The sequence below is a fragment of the Zosterops lateralis genome (assembly GCF_965231275.1).
Source record: "Zosterops lateralis genome assembly, chromosome: 1".
Lineage (NCBI taxonomy): Eukaryota > Metazoa > Chordata > Aves > Passeriformes > Zosteropidae > Zosterops > Zosterops lateralis.
In genome coordinates, this window is record NC_139762.1 from 99,381,227 (window position 1) to 99,402,392 (window position 21,166).

The 21,166-nt window shown below is 44.5% G+C and overlaps 1 protein-coding gene across 6 annotated transcripts in view; it reads right to left on the minus strand.

The window, feature by feature from the left end:
- LDLRAD4 (low density lipoprotein receptor class A domain containing 4) overlaps positions 1–21,166 on the minus strand; it is a 273,819-nt gene that overhangs the window by 7,831 nt on the left and 244,822 nt on the right. For 4 of the 6 annotated variants that reach the window (XM_083872618.1, XM_083872620.1, XM_083872617.1 and 1 more), the window contains one exon: positions 4,008–4,162. In XM_083872618.1, the coding sequence (XP_083728744.1) occupies positions 4,008–4,162 (155 nt within the window). Of the gene's footprint in view, positions 1–4,007; positions 4,163–7,043; positions 7,674–21,166 lie in introns of those variants that run through there. The other 2 variants (XM_083872621.1, XM_083872622.1) reach the window with 2 other exon arrangements.

The window sequence follows — 21,166 nt, forward strand, 5'->3', positions numbered from 1 at the left end:
TGGTTCCCAGCAACAGTACCCTCCTGACACAAGGTCAACAAAGGCAGAGCCAGCAACACTGATCTCCTCTTGGATATCAGACACACATACCCTGTGCACAGATGTGCCTTTCCAAGGCTGCCACATGGCTCTGCCCCAAAATCCCCCAGCACTGCCAGTAGCATCAGTTGCTCCCACACAAGAGGTTCTGTTGTTCCAAAGTGAAGCAGCCCCTGGGCATGCCCCCGGTGTACTCCACACCCTACGGCTTTTGTATCCCTCTCAGGTGTTCTGCAACCCTTGGCTTGCTCCCAGCTGTGAAGCCCAACACTGCTGATGGATAAGCCAGCAGTAGGAAACGTTCAATATTTTATCCATTGTGATACAGACGCTGTTCAGGACCTTGCAGGCTCACTCCAACATTGTTATCACTCAGCATCTTTCCACATCTCATAACTATGACCCCAAAACTCTTATTTCTGCTAATGTTAAAATAGGGTTGGAATGTTTAATAGCCTCACTAGAAGAGGGCAGGCTTGCCATGAGAGGGCAGGCAGCATCCTCAGCACTGCAGCAGAAGCACCCACTGCTCCTGAGCACACAGTGTTTGTCCTGCCCTTGGCTGTGATCTGCTAAAGGCCCTTGGCCCAATAACCAAGGTAATAAAATACCAAAGATTGGGGGAAGGACCGGAAGGTGATACCCCAGAGGAATGAAAAGAAAAAATATAAAGATGAACTGGTGGACATACAGAAAAGTGTATTTACAGAACAGGCACTTAACAACAACATTTAGCATGCACTTGCCAAAGAGCAGCCTTTCTTTTCTAAGACTGGTTCTTTTTCTGCCCTTCAAACATTATTTCAAATGTTAGTTAACACTTGTGACTGCAGTGATTTAATCTTTTCAATATTCTAATTTCTGACTTGGCCTGGAAATTGAAAATCTCATTATCATCCTCTTTTATTTTTGTTTTATTTGAGGATATTTGTTCAGAGTTTTTTCTGTTTGTATAACCATGAAGAAGTTCAAGCAGAAAAAGAAATCCACTAATATATTTTCTTTCATTCTTTCTGATACCTAACCCATGAGTTTTACAGGTGTGAGGCTGCTAATAAAGGCAGTAGATAATTTACCTGATTACTCCTATTACACTCTTTAGAAGAACCTGAATAAGAGAGATCACTTGTTCAATAGTTGGTCTTTACAAGGCCAGAAACCTCTGTATTTCAGCCACCACCTAGCTGGTGGAAGGCAAGATTATCTAGAAATAGAATAGGCTTAAAGAAAAAGAAAACTGAAGGCAACAAAAGGACAAAAAAAGAAAAAAGCCCCATCTGAACAGGAAAGGTTGGATTCTACATTTTGATACACCTTTGCTACCTCAGTTACATGAAAGGGTGTTCACTACAGAAGTAGCCAACAGTCAAATAATTTGCTTTACCATTTTCTTTAAAAAAAGATGTCTGAATTTCCTCTTTTTCCATTTACTATTTCTCTACCAAAAGAAGACATAAGTCACAGTAATATTTTCTTCAGACATTAGTAGTTAACAAACATTTATATCTGTTTTCAGACTCTATATGCCATTAAAAATATTCCCTTGCAAGAAAATCCACATGGGTAGCAAGTGCACACAGAACAAGGCCTCCCTGGTACAAAAAATGAATTTTAGAAGTGTATAACCTACATCTCACCACTCACACTATTATCTTGTGCAAGTCACTCCACTGTGGACAATGAGAACAGACTGGTCATTTGCAGTTTCTCACCACAGAGCACTTACTTTAGTTTTCTGACCCTCATTCTCTACACATTGCTTTTAAGGTTTGCACTGCACAGCTAGTTCCTATCAGAATTTCCTTCTAACACCTGAGACAAAAGAAAATTCAAAGTTTTTGACATCTGAACTCAAGAGTCCTCTAAATCCCCATTCCCCACAAGTATGACCTTCTTCTAAGAAGAGCTGCAGCTTATCAGAAATTCAGATGAGTAATAGTGATGACACCTATACCAAAGGCTTTGAGAAGAATTAGTAACTGGTTCTTGCCATCCCCTCAATTCCCATGAAGTGCTCACTTGGCTGTCATTATCGTTACTTATAATGGTGACATCAAACTGAAACTGAGTCAGTGTTTTAAAAATGATTTAAGATCAGTTCTGGGTACTAAAGCAGCTCCCAAATCTCTCCCTGCTGAACTACATGATGTTCTTCACAAGAAGGTGAAGTGTTCTCCCTTGTGCCCAAGAGAAAAAAAAACAAAAAAAAAAACAAAAAAAACCCCACTTCCTCTGATAACAGACAATAGTAATGAACCCTACAAAGGAAATAATGGGTTATTTCATGCATTTGACAGCTTACTGCAGTTTAAAGATTTGTGAAGATGAAAATGCATTTCATTTATCTCAAACTATTTCATTTCAGGCATCTGTAGCAATTACAGCTAACGTTTTTTAGACAGAGTTGTGGTTCTTGAATTACAGTGTCCATTTCAAAGCAACATTCAAATTAATCTAGTCAATTTTTCCAGTCAAGTCCAGGGGGTTAAGGTTTGACAAGTTCCAGTTTCATCTGTAACCAAATTAGAGCTAAGCATTTGTACACTACTGAAGTGCCAGGCAATGAGGCAGCCTCTCCTTGAGGAGGCAGCTCCTTTCCTCCCCCTGCAGCCTCCAAGGAAAGAGCAATTCATCCCAGCAAAACGGCACAGGTGACGTACTAAGAGAGCTTTGGGAACCCTGCACTGTCACATTGTACAGCTGACTTTCAGGGGGGAGCTGCCAACTGCCAGGATTGCCAGGGAGGCAGCTCAGCTGTGGCATCTCTGCCTCCTTCCCTGTCACTGCTGCCTCCTCTGCTGAAATCTAACTGTAACAAAAGAGCAAAAGCAAAAAGCTAGCAATTAGTGTTCAGCCAGAGAAGTCCCCTAAGGCCTCTCACCATCACCCTGGCAGCTCCCTAAGGAGCACAAAGAGGAAAGAAATTTAAGACTGGAATGGATAAAAAGGTGAGACTGTGGAGCTAGAACTGATGTAAACCATTATGAGATCACATCTCTCAGTTAAAATCCAACTTTTTTTGACAGCAAAATGAAGCTGTGAACTCAACACTGTTACCAGGAATTCAATGCATCAAAAGGTGACTTCATAAATGGTCCCCTGGCCATTGCTGTCAGCAAAGAGGCCAAGGGCACCACTCTGGGAAAAGCATTTCAGAAGAAAGGACCTCCCTGCAACACCACAGGACACTACACGGCCTGTGGGGGGTATCCCAAGGTCAGGGACACACTGTGGTTACCCTCACAAGGGAGCAGAGCATCCCACCCAGCAAACTCCTGGCTCTCAAGGCAAATTAGGCACGCATTTACCGCTGAGTCGACTAAACACAATCTTAACAAGTACTGACTGAGATTCCATCTTAAGCCTTTAACTCTGTAACAATGCATCTTAAGCACTCCAGGTCCTTGGAGACATCCTTTTCCTAGTCTCTTCTTGCTGTTTTAATTAAACAAATATTACATTTTCCTGGGTGTTACAGTACAGCTGCTCTGTACTGTGACACCTGGGCCCTTACTGGGACAGTGGTTTTGATCCAGCCATCAGCCATGGCAGCTTCACAGAACAGTAACAGTGAGAAAACTCGAGGGTATCAGACAATACATGGAAAGTGTATTTCAAATCTTTGCACCCCAGCTAATCTCCATTCATTCCCCTTCCACACTCCCCTCTCAAATTACAGCAGCAGCCACAATGTCACATTTAAGCCTCCAAACGCAAAATGAATATAGGCTACATAAAATACAGCAAGATCTAAAAATAATCAAAGACAGTGTACCTTAAATTTGTGCTCCAAATTTGTTTTCTACTTGACAAATACAACTTTGGCAAAAGACCTAACTATAGGGAGCATTAAAAGTGATATCAGAAGTTTTTCCAGCAGTTGCCTGTACCAGAGCTCTTTGGGAGGCTTTGCTGCAGGCCCACAGAGCACAAGGAAAAGGAGTTTGGTGCAAGAGGCTCACACTCACCGTCTGCAGAGTTTCCTCCTGTCTTCTGCTTTGGCTCTGTCGGTTAATGAAGGAGCGTGTCGAGAGTTTGTAATGGTTCAACAAGCAGATGATCACTACCACCATAACAGTTATAACCACGATGATAATGATGATTTGAACAAACTCCAGTTCAGCTAAAACAAAAAAAAAAAAAAAAAAGAGGAAAATGTGTCAAGAACACACAGAAGGTTAACCATCAAAGCAACAAACTGAAAAGACCCTTAGTGTTCCTCTGAGATAGATCTGGCTTGAGATACTACTGCTGTCCATTCTGCAAAGTTTCATGAAGAAAACTGCTCTAAAAAGTATGAAAATTATTTCATTTTTGCCAGAGCAAATTGATCAGCGTGAGTGGCTGCAGGTCAAAACTAAGAAGCTTCTTGGTGCTCCTTCTCTGCAGCCCCTACAGGTAATAAACTCTTCAACATAAACACCACAGATGAGCCTTTTGGACAAAAAAACTTCGCTGAACAAAAAATTGAAGAAACCACATACACACAAACCTCACCCTATTTTAATAGCCACCTGTAATACCAAGAGATTCCAGAGGGCTCTATAAGCTTCAATGCCTCAGAGGAATCAGGTCACTTCATCTAGTACACTACCTTTAATTTTTTTATCAAGTAAATAGCATGAAAGCTATTTAACTAGAGTGGAAAACTTTAAGCCTATTGAATCTACGTGCAGTGTCTTTTTCAATTACTACCTTCTCTCCAACTGGTGTAAATTAGAAATTTTCTAGGGCTTTCCCAGTCAGGTAAAAATCTAAAAAGAGCTCTAGTACTCTAAAACAAGATATGTTCCACCACAGTTAAAAATGAAACCAGGGCCTTAGTTGTTGCAAGAGATACAATTTCAATGAACTCCTCAGAACCCATCATCTTATCTGAAGCCCTGCCTATACCACAAATATTAAGTATATTTAGAAATGAGTCATTCTTGCACCCTTTTGGCTATACTGGAGCAGCAAGGATGAGCAATAGAAGGGGAAAAATTGCCCTTTGGAGTTACCGAGTTGATGATATTTCTATGGAAACTGCATTGCTTGCAGGGGATGCTCTCATCTTGAAAGACAACTCCAGTTAATGGGGAGGAGGTCTTTGGTTGCTAGGCTGGTAAAAAAAGCAAAGAAGCAGCTCAAGTTGCTCAAGTTTCAGTACTCTCCAAAAAGGGCACTACTTCATGGATGCAAAAACATGAACTTTGGGGAACCGATATCAAATTTATGTTGTAAAAAGCTAACAAGGAACGAGAGGGGACAGAACAAATATCAGAAAACAAGCTCCCTTCACCCCCATCTCTAATGTGTAGCCACCCTCAGCTTCCTATGTGGCAGCAGAGCACTTGTGCAGACACAACACAACAGTGAAGCTGAGCTAGAAAAGCACCACTCGAACACAAAATCCAAGATGAACCTGCAGAGGACCCAAAGGAAACGCAAGGCTGTTTCATTATTCTAAGGTTTCTTGCACACAAAACGTCAGGCTACAGGAGCTGCAAGTGTGCTGGTGTCCAGCGGGGGCCGGTGCCAAGCTCCAGCTGTCTGTCACAAGCCACACCACCAAGATGCTGAGGGTCTACAATCATCTCCTGAGGAGTAACTAAGCCTACTTAAGGCTAAGGAAAGAGCAAAGGGCAAAAATATGTCTATCACTTTATCACTCTTTGCTGTTAAGTAATTCCCACTCATCATTAAGACCACCAACATTTTCAAAGAATTTCATTAGTCAGTGCTTTGTGCTCTGCTTTTGCCATCAACCCCACACACAGGGCAGGGATCTTTCTCTTCCCCTCTCTTGCGTCACTGGAAGGTAACAATGTCGGCACCAAAAGATCAGAAAGCCGGAAGAACAGAATTAATTAAAAAATAAACCCACCCAAACCACAGTTAAGTTGAAAGTCAGTTTTTCTTGGCTCAGAAACACAGAACACAGACTTTACACATTCGACAACTGCAATTCGCATTCTGTGGCTACTGAAGTACTAAAGGGTTTCTTTATCCCAACTTTTTTTGGGTCCATGTCACACTTTACACTGGAAATTAAGAGACTGTTGCTAAAGGGCAACACGCAAAACAAGCAAGGTTGATTTAGGCTTTCCTAGAATGCACAGATCACTAGAACGACATGTTACTTCTCTATCAGCCAAGGGCAGAGTCTTCTAAATTTACCGAGGCCCCTGCATTTCAGCGGCAAGGGACAGCACCTCTCCCTTAGAGATGAGCGATTTGGTTTGCGAGCACTTACCGTGGGAGGGAATCATTTGAAATTGATTAAAACATGGCCATACAATAAAGAAAATAAAAACCACAGCACACAGCTGTGAGCACAAGGGATTTCCCACACCCGGTTTACATTATAAACACCAAACTGCAACAAAACGCCTCAGTGATGTTCAAGAGGATTTCCTCAATGGAAAGCACGGTAATTTTAAATCTCTTCTTCCTCCAGAGTGATCTCGCTGCTGCTCATTGGGTTAGTAGCAGTAAAAAGCGAAGGCAGACTGCAGCAGCCGCCTGTATGTGCTGGCACTGACCGAGGCCATTTAAATAGCTCCGGCGGCTGCTGACAGCGCTGGGTCACCCCGGCCCCGACACCTGCCAGGCGTGCAGGGCCCCCGCCTTCCTCACAGGCATCTCCTCCTGCCCGCTTCTCCTGTAAACCTGCAGGGAAAGAAACCTGCCAAAGCTTTGGTTTTACTGCCCCAAGCCTGTCACGCTCATATATATCCCTTTCTTTACACGCAAGAAACAACATTTCTAATAAAAAAAATCTCCAGGGGGAAAAAAAACCCTAAAACCAAACGCAGCGTTTTAGCGTAAACGCCCACCGCGGAAAAGGCAACTAAGTGCGTGTTGAACCAAATGGCCTTCTCGGCAGAGCTGGCAAAGAGCGACAGACCTGAGGGCGGCACCAGCGGTGCCCCCAGCCCGTCACCCCGGGCCTCCCCCGCGCACAGAGCCCGCCGGGGAGCGCTCCGGGCGGGCCCTGCCCCTGCCCCTGCCCCCGCCGGTACCTCTTTCCAACAACAGGTCTTTTAACCGCGCATCCTTCACCGCTGTCCTGTTGAGCCGCTCACTGGACATGCTCGCCTCCGCCGGGCGGGGGGCTCAAGGCGCTCCGCCAGCCCCCGCGGCGGGCACGGCATCCCCGGCGGCCCCGGGCTCCATGCGGCGGGGGACCGGGCCGGGGAGCCTCCCGCCCGCGCTGTGCCTCCGCCGGGAGCGCGGCTGCCGCCCCGCAGCCTCAGCCCCCGGGCAGGGCCGGCCCCGGCCGCTCCCGCCCCGCCGTGCCCCGGCCGCGCGTGTGCGCGCACGCACCGGCACCAGGGGCCCGCCGGCCGCCGCGCCCGGGACGGAATGAATTTTAAAAAAATAAAAATAAAATTCAAAATCCCAAACCGCAGCAACAACAAAAAGGAAAAAAAAAATAATTTAAAAAGCAGTCGACCGGCGAGAACAAACAGAAGGGAAGGGCGCTGCCCCGGCGCTGAGGGAGGGAGGGAGGGAGGGGAGGAGGGCTGCAGGGAGGTCCGTACCTGGCCCGCGCCGCCGCCGCCGCCGCTCTTTAAGCCCGGCCCGGCGCCGCGCGCTCGGGGCGCCCCGGCTCCGCCGCCTGCCCCGGCCCGCCCGCGCATGCGCCGCGCCCGCGCCGCCCCCGCGCACGTGCCCGCGCCCCGCCCCGCCCCGCCCACCGCGACGGGACCGCGCGCGGCCCTGAGCGCCTCAAAGGTAGTGGGGAGCGAACCTCGGCCCCAGAGCCGCGCGGACAGCGGGAGTGAGCGCCGGCTCTCCCGGCGGCGCCGCAGCGAGCTCCTTACCCAGAGCTTCACCGGCACTCGTGTGTGTGTGTGTGTGCCCGCGGAAAATACTAGGGAGTCGCATCCTGGAGCTATACTGTAAAACCAGATCCATCGGAAGGAACAATGCCTGCAACCTCTAGTTAAAAAAAAATTTAAAAAAAAATCTAAAGAAGGAGGGAAAAGAGGAACAGCGGGTTCCAGCCGCATGTGTGTTCCTTTGGCAGAACTCCCGGCTCCAGCAGTGCCTCCTTTCCCCTGAAGGCCTGTGCCTGCCAGTTCTCTGCCTGCCCCTCAGCCCCTCTGAGCCCCTATGCCTGCCCCACTGAGCCAGCCCTTCTGGCTGATGGGCACTGCCAGGTGGGTTCCTCATCCCAGTCCCACCTGTATTCCCGCTCAGAGCACCACAACGGAGGCCAGCTGTAGGGACATGGGGCTGTCCCTGCGGCCACTGTGCACAGGAGCAGCACAGTCCCACAGTGTCTCTGCCAGGTTAGGAAGCACCATTGGCACCGTGTTCCTCAACTCCCGTGATGTTCCTCCTACACTGGCTTCACCGTCATGGCCAAGACTCCTCCCGTTCCTAGTTACTCCTCTGGATTATAGTGGCATCCCCAAAGCACTTGAGTAAGACCAGCGTGTTTACGTGAACAAGAAAAGTGAGTTCAGCCTGTGGCCCACACAGCCAGGGCCGTGGAGCTGCTGAAAGCAGCAGATGGCTGCAGCACTGGTGAGGCTCCGTGCCCTCTCCCAGCAGGCTGTGGCTGGCCCAGCTCACACCAGCACTGCTCTCCCCCACACACAGCACAGGCCCCCAGCACACTCTGGCACTGACCATGGAGGCAGAGCCCTGTTTGGGAAAGACCCACAGGCCTTTCATGTTTGTAAATCCCATGGACCAGCCTCAAATAAAAAGATGCCCTAACTCAAAGTCAAAGAGCAAAAGCCAGGAGGGGAAAGAGGCAGAGAGGAGTGGGCCTGCTTGCAGTCACCTATCAAGCTAGCACTATGAAGAGCCAGGGGGTTAAAAATATTAGGGAGACATATCCTGCTATATATATCCACAGCACACAGCAGGGCCCCTCTCCTGGTTACAGGCTATCCCCACTGTCTGGATTTATTAAACTGTTGTTGACATTTAGCTTGATATTGCAAGGTCTAAGGCCTCAATCCAAACACAACAGTCGAGCTGGGGGACAGTGATTGTGAACTGTAAATAAATATCCTTTGAGAGTTCCTAGAAGAGCAGAATGAGTTTAAATTATATGTCAATGGAATGCTTTTGTGCAAGTGGAGTATTAACCAAGTACAGCACTGTTACCAGCAGAGAGAAGTAATTCAGTACAGATAGCAGATGTGGAGCACCTTCAAAATTACAATCTGATTGTCCTTAAACTGCTTTGAAAACAATTAATTCAACAGACCAGACTTCTAAACATGGCTGTTGTATGGGTATACCCACTCAATGTGAACAGAGCTGCTGCTGAGGCCAATTACCTTCCTCTTGCAAACTCTTTGTTTTCAAGGACTTTGTAAGACAAAGTTTACATACATCATTTCCCAACCTCGTGTTTAAAATGAGAAGTTGGTTTCAGATGAGTGCAGTTTAAAGAGTACAAAGAAAGCTGAAAACAAACCAAACTAATATACTGGTATTAATGCTTCTCTTTACTTATACAATTGAACTGTAGGTGTTTAGAGTCTTTAGTTTCTGAAGAGCATTAACCCATGACATAAAATAATTGCTTTGGCAAGACTGGGGATTCGGCACACAGACTTGATAACTAACACACTTCCTCTCTAGCCCAATACCCACCAACTGTTATTGTACAAGTGCAGGTACAATGACTGCAAAATGGTTACAGACGTCTGTATCCATAAGTAGTGCACCTGATAAGCATCCTCAAGAACGTCCTTAGCACAGTATTTGGCTCATCACCTATTTATTAAGAATTTATCACAAACTTTTAAATATAAATCAAGCCCTGTGCCAGAGAGCCCATATAAGCTTCTCTGTCAACAAGAATGGGGGACCAGCTTCCTGCTGAAATTCCAAGTAGCAGGTTCCACAATGACCTCTGAGCCGGACGGCTGCTCTGGCATCAGGGTTGAAGCTCCTTAAGCAGGTTCTGGCACAGAGTCATAATGCTTCTCCACAGGCCATTACAAGTCTAGCATATTAATGATAAAACCAAGGGCTAGTTAAACTTAGTAACAGGTGAAATTTTATGAAGGACGTGTTCACTGATCTGTCTCCTTGGTACATTACTGGGAAAACAAAAGACTCATTCTGGAACCCACAAGAACAAAACCTGGTGGGTTTTTTTTATTTTATTTTACTGTTAGCAAAGATGTTAATGTCAAGTGTAAAGAAACAGTCATGCTTTGGTTGACCAAAAGTGGACAGATTCTGCTTTCTCAGTATGAGTTTTGCATTTCTGCTACTTCTCCCTTTTTTTTCTCTGATTCTCTGAAGACATTACTGACTGTGGGCAGGTTCTTGGCTAGTCTTTAGTTTGAAGAGTAAGAGAAAACCCACAGTCTTGAAAGTGGAGAAGCAGGAATTGTTTCCTCCTGCCTGCAGCCAGCCTCTTGGGGTCCTGGACAGTGTGTGTGCAGAGGTGCTTCCCCCTCCCTGCACTGTCAAGCAACTTCAAGGCTTCAAGCAACTGCAGATGCACCCATTGAATGTCCATGCCCCCACCTCTCAGACTGTCACCTGGGGGAAATATTCACCTTTCTGATTAAATCTGGAGTTTAAGTTTGTCAGAAAAAGATACAAAAGAAGGGCACCAACCGAGGGAAAGAAAAAGTGCTTTTCTCATAGGCAGTGAACTCAAGTAACTACTGATTTGCCAGCAGTATGTATCCAGCGGTATTATGTTGCATTTAATGTGATTAGGTGCAAGGAACAAGCAGATGGGAGCACTGTGAAGAGATTAGCAACACAACCCAAAAGAAGTAAAGTTGGTGGAGAGAAGAAGGCAGTATTTAGGCCTCTAAATTAACTCCTTGTTAAAGCTGTTCTTTACTCTGCAGTAATAGGAAGGATTAGGAAATTCAAGCAGTCCTTCATATGCATAGTTGGTTGCACAGCCTGGGTGATCCCTTTGCTGTCCACACATGCAGTGGTTTCTTTTCCTGTACTGGAAGGAGGGTTCAGTCAGGGACACTGAATTATAACATGCTGATTTAAAAGTAATCACCGTTTCAGACCTGACTAGCACTGGCTCTGTTTACACTGGCGAGTGAGAAAATCTACTTATGAATTATCCCCACTGCAGTTCTATTAGTCCTCACATGTTGGCTCGACATAGGCAATTTGCAGTCGTCTGTTCCAGCAGGGTTAAATGGTACAGTGAACATAATGCCCTGGCCCTGTTTACCCTGGAGATTACACTGCTGGTAACTTCGATGCTCCCCTGCCACTGCTGAAAAACAGGTACAGAATTTCCTGGTGCTGATGCCTGAGGAATGAGAAGCTCTGGGCAGGGAAAGGCAGCTGTAAATGTGAGGCAGGTAAGCAACTCAGACTATTCAGACCAGGAAAAGATCCCCAAGGGGATGAAGTAACAGAGTGTCTGAGAACCAAAATTTCCCACCATTAGGGTGAATATTGTGATACAGTGGCTTCCATGTGTTTTAGTTGTTGCTACTTCAATTCTCCATTTATTTCTGTCCAAAATTAGTGAACAAAGTCAGCTGCACTGAAAATATTGCACCTCCTTCCATCCTTAATTTTGATCACATTCCACAGCTTTTGTCACATTTTGAGCTCAAATCAACTAAGTGTAAAAATGAGCTATTTAAGTAAGAGGAAAGGCAAGAAAGGATCACAATATTGTTTGTTTGGGGTTTTTTTAAACTCTGTTATTATTCAGAGCTCTCCCAGCAGTACTTGCAATTAGTACCTGGTACTAGATTCTGTGGAGTCTCTGGTTGCAGCATGACTACCCTGCCTAAGCTCCCTGTGGTTTCCAGGCAATTCCCAGCAAGTACAGGAAAGAATCATCCCTCATTATTATTTTTTTTTTTCTGTTCAAACAGGAGCTAGAAGAAATGCACTAAGGACCACATTAAAAAGCTGAGAGATCACATCATGCATTATCCTGCCATAGGAATGGATGAAAGTTAAATGAGGGGTAGAATTAGAGTGGATGCTAGAATTAAGCATATGCAAAAATCCACCTCCAACACAAAACTGAAAGCCCTGTTGTAGAAGTATAGGTTGCTAAATAAGCTATTAGTGGTATTTTAGACACAAAAAGAACGTTCATTCTTCCACTAAAGAACATACTTCAGTTACAGAGAGTATCCTGCCAGGTGGATTATTCGCTCCATAAATCTCAATTGCCAGCAAACTCCCTGGCAGCCCGGAAAAGAAAACAACGGGCACTCGACTGCAGGTTAACAGACTATCAAATATTTTAGTACTTTCTGACTGTGGTGTATGCAAAGACTTCAAAAGACTGGACAGTGCAGAAAGATCACAAGGAAACCCAGCAACCCTGGTCTAAAAAAAGAAGAAAATCTAAGGGCAAGACAGAACAGAGATAAGAAGGGAAAGCAGAACCAGGATTACAATACTGTACTAAAAATACAAGTAGAATGTGAAAAGCTGTATTTTATTTCTGACATTAATATGATCAGCTAGTTTAGAGATACAAAGCTCGCCTCACTGATGGTACTGTCTTGAATCTGAAAGTAAAGAATGGAGACAGAACCTGGAAAAAGTATCCAAAGAGATATGGGGAACAAAGGCAATCAACAGAATGCAAAATTTGAGGTCAGTGGTGACATAAAAATAATGCTTTTAAAGAACTACAATGCCAATATAAGCTAGTGTTAGCATTTAAAAGTGAGCAAAGGAAAGACTTTAATACTGCTAAATGGATCTTCATGCAAAACAAAGGAATTTGTTTTCCTTCATCCTGCAGTTTTCTTATCATTTGTCTTGCAGCATTTACATACATGCTGTCTGGATGTGTAATCATAAGGGAAATTAACCCTGGATAACCCCATGCTGCAGCACGTTTACAGAAATTGCTCTAGAGAAAACAACTCTAGGAATAAAATGAGGGATGTTCAAACCATCGGAAATCAAGTGAGTCACAGACACGATAGGTCTGAAGGATGGGAAAAATCTCTTTATGAGAACATGCCATTAAACATTACAATCAAGCATAAAATTGCTCTGCCACAGTATTTTGTTTTATTTGCATTGTTAAATTTCTTCTCCTAACAATAATGGATAGTTTATAGCACTAATGATTTATACTAAAGGAGCTGTGTAAATGCATCCCAAATGGGCGCCTTCTTTCTTAAGAACCACAGACTCAGTTTCCTTCAGCTTGATCGCAGATCGGTGACTCACACAAATTTCACATCTGCCTCAGGATACAATGGCGCAGCTTCTAACAAGGTTTCACGATGGATTAAGCTCCTCTGGTGCAAGAGAGGTGTAAAAACTTATGCCAATTTAGAAAAGCACGCTGCGTTTCCACAAATTGCCATGGTGCAAGAGCTACAGAGGCTCTGCCATTAACAACTGTTATCACATTACTAAGTTCATTACTTCTGGCTTCTGCAGGCCCACTTAAAATAAAATATGTGGCTGGCATACAATCCATGTATGTCCATGCGCAGAAACACAAATTTTCCCCAATAAATCAATGTAATTGATCACATTGTACAAGTATTTCAATGTGTCTGCAAAATGCATTCACCTCATTTGCAGTGCACCCCCAAAAGAGGTGAGGATTGAGATTTTTGGTGGGCAAAATGATTTGGATTTGCTCTAGTTTGTAACCCTCCTTCTTATGATATAACAGAGTAATCTATTCCCAATCCACAGCATTCTGAAACAGTAAAGTCAGGCTCCCTCAAATCAGAAATCAGAAGAGTGACATAAAACAACCCTGTGGGACCCACCTACATCTTATCCTTCCAGAGTGTCCTTGACCTTTATGTCAAAATTAAGGTATTAACTCATGCTTGATTCCAGCAGCTGAATGAAGCATTGAGAAAATCATTTAATTTAAAGCAAAATCTTGAGAAAGGACAACACTGAGAAAAAGAATCTAGTGAAGATTTCTTAGGCCAACAAGAACGGGAATAACTGCAGGTAAAAAGTACTCAGGTCATGTGGAAGTGTCAGGAAGTTTGTAATGCACTTCTTTTCTGACTAATGGCCTAAGTGAGTGTGTGGACAATAATCCTCAAGCAGGAGATGTGAGGAGGAAATAGGAGAAAAAGTCCACAGAGAATGTCAGTTGTCAGATGCTTCCTGCAGTTTTTCCATAACCACTTATCGGGAGCCAGTTTTAACGCATCATCACAGGCATTCCTCAGCAAGCAGCAGCGTTTCTGTCACTTCCTTCAGACTGGAAAAGGAGTAAGACTTCCCAAAAATACATCTTCTAGAAAAGAGGAAATTAAGCGAGCAAGCTCAGCACTCAATGGGAATGGGATACCTCACTGTTACTTGTGAAAAGCAGACCTCTGAGTAAACCACCAGCAAAACGACAACCACACTGCAGAAGCTACCAGGCTATTTTTACCACAGCAGAATATGTTATCTTTTCATTTTGTAGAAAGGCAATAAAAATTCATAAGATTCATGCTCTGCATTTAAAGAGAAAAGCTTGGTAATACAGCATTCAGACCACATGGTTTTTAACATTACCATGAATGGTCTAAGTTCTTCAGTCTTCTGACATGTTCACAGGGATGGTGTTTACATTGACTTGTTCATAGTACATCATATCACATTTTAATGATTCAGTTCGCTCTGACAAAAGGAAACATCTGCCATAATTTTTTTCTTTCGTGAACTTTATCACAATTAAAAATCTGACGTTTCACCAGCCTGTGTGCCAACTGAGAGGAACGCCAAGTTCGGCACTTCCCGATACATACAAATGAGTGCGGCACGAACAGCTAGTACCAACAGCACCAAGCCATCACTGACTTGTCAGCTCTCACCACAAAAGAGAAGAAAGATCACAGTTTGTGGGCAATAATTTTATAATCTTGGTCTGGTTTCCATATGACAGAGTGCAAGAGAGAGAAAGCAAAAAAAAAAAAAAAAGATAAAAAGAACGTTTTGCAGCTCTGTGTGATGACAACATAAGATTTCTATGTCTTGCCCTATTGCAGCCAGAAAAATATTAAAGCAGCATGTCAAAACTGGCATAGCTTCTAAAAAAATGATTTCCAAACATTGCTTGATGGACAGCAACCTAGCAACTCGATACAAAGCTTAAATCTGCATCTCTTTTACATAAAATGAGACCAATCCCACCCAATGCAATGACAGTATTCTCGTTTTCAGCAGAATTAATGGTATCTACAAACTCAAGCCCCTTCTGAGACACTACATATGAGAGGAAGGCAGCTTGACCGTTTACCATGAAGACCACCAACCTCTTGTGCCCTGTGTAAGGGCAGGCTAACTTCTGTATTTCTAGGCAGTTTAAATGACACTGTCATTTCAGGATGGAAGCCAAGAGCCAGGAACAAAACCAGCAGCCATGCAGTGCTAGCTCATATGTGGTGTAGCAGAGTCCCACTCTACTGTGATGTTACTGAGCCCAGGCAGTCAAAGGGATAGATGTTTCTGAACAGAATCCAGGACAGAGCTGGGGTCTCTGATGGTTGAGAGGTGTTTTCTAACACTGCTCCTCCATCCATTTTTTTCTCTGTAGCCCTAACATAATATTTGATCAGGTAGGATACAATTAAACTTGAAGTGTCTCATAGGAGGACTTCACATACCAAGAAAGGAAAAATGACCCTGCATACAGAATATACAAGACTGCATACAAGTTATGGCATAGATGCTTAGGGAGATGCATCATCTCCCAGCTACGAGATCAGACTGAGCCTGAGATTCTCTCTTTAACTCTGTCACAGACCTGTTAGTGACCTAAGGCAAGTCCCTTCAGCTCTTTCTGCCTGTCATCTCCATTCTTCCCTGTCTGGGTACCACAGCAGCACCTACACAACACTTCCACAGAGCATGGCCTCACCCACCTCAGCCTTCACACACCGTCCACTATCAGTACCATATGTCACTTGGACTGCTAAGCCACTTTTGAAGATGACATGTGAGCACCTAAATCACAAAGATGCATTTTCAAAATCTGCCCAGTGGTAAGTGGATGTGTGCCTTTTCCCAATTAGCAAAAGGCTGGTCCCAAAGGGCTGCAATGGTATTTTCCTGCGTGTGACAGCAAAAAACCAAAATTTGCTTGAAATCTTACCAGACGCACAGGGAAATGATAGCTAATGCATCTTATAGTTGGTTGGCTGGTATTTTTGGATGGGAGGCTGCATTTCAAACTACTTCATCCTGTATTCCCACTCTGTACAACTGCACATCCGACATTGTACTGACTCACCGGTAGCATTTTTTGTGCAGCCCACTAAAGAGATAACACTACATCCCATTTGGGTGGGGCAAGGCTTTCTGGGTGAATTGACTTGTTGGAGAGGAAGTTTTGAGAGTAAGATACTCGTTTTCAGGGTCACAGAGAAACCATGATCTCCTGTGTGTGCATGCAGAGCAGGAAAAACACATCCCCTCCCTCTCACTTCTCCATGTTACCCCACCGGGGCAGAAAAACTACTGAAGCTTCACATTTGGTGCAGCCCTAATTTTTAATATAAAATGTGGTTTTTCATTAGGATTAAGGTAAAGGGTTAAAACCAAATAAACCCAAGTTCTTATGCAGCCTTCAGGGAGAAGGCTAAGCTTAGTGCCCAGCCTAGGAGTGGATGCTGCCCACACAGCACACCTTCCAGACTGCCTCCAGGCAAACCCAGGGCAGACAAAGCCTTCTGAAGAAGCAAAGGGCAGAGAGATCTCTCCATCATCCCTTCCAGTCTGGGATCAGGGGTCTCTGCCACACTTCTGATCCGCTGAGTTTTAAGTCAAAGCTGCAGAGAATCGGCCTGAGCCAGGCAAGCGTTTTTTAGTGCTGCTCTGTGATCCCCTGCCACCGGCGCCGCTTCACGCATTCGTGCAATGATTCCAGAAACAGCCTTGACTGCTCACCCATTAACTGTGAGGTGCGAGTCAGGTTTGCACTGCTGGGAGACAGGCTATTTTTACCACACTTAGGATGTGCTGTCACAACACTAAATCCCAGTTGCAGATTTACCAAAAGCGTTAAGGGGATTTGTCCGGGATTTCAGGGTGCCGGCATCCTGATCTGCATAGCAGCTCAGACCAGGCTTTTTGCCATTCATAAGTCCCAGACAAATGACTCGTGAGAGTGTGCAGCCTGCCAGCACAGAGCATATCCAGTGAGCACGTGGGGTCTGGGATGCGTCTGACACCAGAGGCATGTGCTGGCCACCTGCACACGGCATCCCAGCCTCCCCCACGCACTGCCAGGCTTCACCCCACACCTGTGTGCATGTGTGTACCCTCTCTTCCCTGCACAGTGCCTGGGCACACCACACCACGAGGACCACACATGTGGCACGTGGGAAAGGCCTGGCCACACAGTCCCTGCCCTCAGGCAGGGCAGTATTTACTCCCTGTACATCCCACGCCATTCCTGCTTTCTGCAGTCTCAACCAAGCGCAGAACAAACTTACAATTGCTTCCCTTATAAAGTTTACACCCTGCAGCAAGAGCTTCCCAGCCACCTCTGCCCTCAGGGATCCAATCACCTGGCTGTGGTAGGTACTCAAAAAGGTCTCCCGGGAGAGATCATTGATGGCTCATGGATAAAGTCTGAGAAATATTGCCATATGACACTCAGGATGGTGAGGCTGAGGTGCTGCCAATACCTTACCTGCCATATTTCCTGCCTTGATAGCTGCATGTCATCATATTAGCACAGTTTCGCCAAGTGAATTAGAAAAGGCACACCCTTTCCAGAGTTTTCCTGGATTTTTTTTAGACATACCGAATACCTTGCTGTTAATGCATCTGGTTTCTGGTTTACACACCTAAGGCAGGAAGAAGGGAATTGCTCAAGCCAAAGTTGTGCATACAAGAAGCATGAATCTGTCATACAACCCAAACTGGCTCTCAGCTTCAATCTATCCTTTTTTGGGCAGAAACAGCTTAGACATTTTGAATTTTAAAAAACTCTAGTAATTTTTTTCTTTATTTTCTCTCATATTTCTTGCTCTGAAAGCTCAGACTAAGACATTTTGCTCATTGTAGGTGCCTTACCCAAAGCTAATTTAAACCTGAACACCTCTAAAAATTTTTAGGGAGGTGGTTTTCTGTTTTGCTTTTGGGTTTGGTTTTTTTGTTGGTTTGCTTTTGAGGTTTAGGGGAGAAGACAGGGGGAGGGTTTAACTCTTAGAGTTAAGAGTTGTGGTTCCCAGTATTAGAGGTCAGAGTTGTGGTTCCCAGTGTTAAATCACAAAATTTTGAGGGTCTGTTCTTCTGCTAAAAAAAAAAATAAATTGCTTTTTTCTTTTTTTTTAGCATAGTGTGAATTTTTGTCACATAAAGAACTGAGTCCTAGTTTCCAAAAGGTTCGTATTTTATCTTTTCTGCTATATTCCGCTGTTTCGTCAGTTAATACTTTAACATCCTGCCTGAAACTGAAGCAGTTTTAGGTTCTCCATTGCCTACACATCTTGTCATTTCTAACACGACAGTTCTGTAACCTGTTTGTTTTCTCAGTGCGTCTTTGAGCATCACTTGTACTTCACAGTGCAGATGTCTAATGCAGATCAAGGCGGGCACTGCAGCATATTCTGTTCCAAAAGACATCCCCACCTCCTCATTTGTTTTGCAACATGGCTATCAAAGGACTAAATAACATAATAGTTAGCATACATCCATTGTCTTACATATTCTGCATGTTTTATGCATGTTACCTAATTTCTTCACTCCCATGGAATAGATACAGAGGTGATCTCTTTGTATGAATTCTGGATACAAAACAAGTTAATAACTAAACTAAATAATCAGATCAAAGCCCTTTGTCAAATTTCTAAGGCCAAAATAAATCCCATTTATAAGGAAAAAACACACACAAAAAAATTGTACACCGTCTTTTGCAAGCAAATGAAATGTAGGCTAAAGTTTGATCGCCGCTTTTTCTCTGTGAGCCTCTAGCCCAAATGTGAAACCTGGGTTCTCTCTCTTAAAGCTCACGCCCAGAGGCATGGCTCACCGGTCAGTGCAATCTTCAGAGCTTCCCATCTTGAACAATTTATTTTCAGGAACAAAGCCTGGAAGAGATCCAAACCCCCCATGTGGATTGGCAGCAGCTCAGGATGCTGTCTAGGTGTGTCTGGCTTGCCCAACTAACAACTCTTTCCAGTTCCTTCATGCAGAGCACACTTGTGTTTCACCATACTGCAGAAAGCCACCCATAAACTTTCATTCCTTCTTCTCTAAAAAGGACACCAGTTTCTCCCACTAGATCCCCAGCTTTTTGGGCTGTCAGACACTTTGGGGTTTAGCTGGTGGCTTAGAATTCAACAGCGAATGTATGGTTTAGAATTTACAGCTGGGAAAACAATTTCCCAAAATATCTGTATGAATGCAATGCAGAAATATGCCACATTATAACAGTGAGTATTCTTTCTCAAAATGGAAGTGTTACATTTCAAACACAGCCCTATGCCGCAGATGAGCCAAGAAACTTCTGAAATGAGTAGCAGGCCTTGCTCAGCACCCTGTGTGCAAAGCAGCCTCTTCCTGCTCCTCTTGCCCCTCCAGGTAGCCCTGGCACAGCAAAGCAAAGCTTTTCAGCTGTGCTGTTAAGCCAAACTCCCCTCAACATTCTTATTAGGACAGCGTTTCCCAGCTGCCACCACCAAACTGTTACCCCTGAAATGGCTCCATCTGAAGGCTATTTGTATCCTAGAGTCATTTAGGTTGGAAAAGACCTTTAAGGTTATTGATTCCAAACACAAACGAATTTTTCATGTGCAGAAACACATAGGAAAACAAACAATAATATTAATCCGTTCAGATGGCAAGAAGCCACCCCCCCCCCACCATGCATAAAGCTGCAAAAATAAATCCATAAGGGCGTTCATAAAGAATATCTTATTTCGAGGAGAAAACAAAAGTGACTGACACAGTTATTTGTCAGTGCTGGTAAATAAATTTGCACGGCTTACAATGTTTACCCTGGAGTACAGCTGAAAGATCCATTCGTGCTGCATTAGAAACCCGCCTCAATGACAAACTTCAGCTCCCCGCTCCAGCAAAGCTGATGTATTGACTAGACAGGTAGATATTAGGTGCTCCGACTGTCTGGATGCTATGGAAATCATGCCGCATGCATCTGACCGTTGTCAGCGGCAGAAGACAAGCGCCGGCCTCATTCTTATTCTAGCCAGGAAAAAGGCCTCGTCTGCATTAGCCTTTTTACTGAAAGGCTGCCATATTTGTCAGTTCAGACGCATGTAAGATAAGCTCTTTCCCCGTTATCTAATATTTCACCAGGCAGTGGAAACGAAGGATAAGCAGAACCTAATAGTCTATGTGGGCAGGAGATCTTGAATGCTGTCAAGCTCAGCACAAGGCCTGGATGCCCTAGACAAGGGGAAGTTTACAGCAGAAGTTAATCACTTCATTTTGAAGAAAAACTCACAGGGATTTGGAGAAATGGCTAGGACTTATCCTGGCTACGCAGCAAGCAAGGAGACAAGCGTAAAACCCTTAGTGCAGCATTGTACTCTGTGCCTCTCCCCTCTTGTAATGTAGGTACTGCTTAGCTATAATTCCAGCCCAGTCAAAGGGGATTAAAGAAGGCAGCTGGAAAACCACTGCTTTTTCTAAGCAGCTGGACAAAACAGAACAGGCAGGGAGAAGCAAAATGAAAAACTAAACTCTGCATTCTTGAAATGCAGAGGGCTGATCAGTGCCTTGTACAGCATCTAGTAGAGATGCCAAAAGTACTACTGCAGTCTGATTTACCTGTACTTCTACACTCCAAAACTGCCCAAATTGCATGCAGAGTTGGTAACAATCTGGCAAAGAGATCAGAAAGGCTCTTGCTCAGTCGCAGGACTCCCTGGCAAGCACATATCTTAACAGGCTTTTCTGCTGCATAATGTGAATACAACAGTGCTAAGTGAATTCCGAATAAAATTAAGATAGCCTGTTTCAGAGCTCACAGAGTAAGTCTGGTTTAACAACATGTCTTCATAAGAGACACACCATTTCAAACAGTAGTGACTATACAGTCACACTGCTCCCTTTTAATGCACTGCCATGAGAATCCAACCACATTTGGTGCAGCCCCAAGTATAAGCTTTACACGTTACACTGGGTCACCCTGAATGGCCAAGCTATGCCCTAACAATTTTGTGGGGTTTTTTCCATCTGGCAAAAGTGGAGTTTTCGG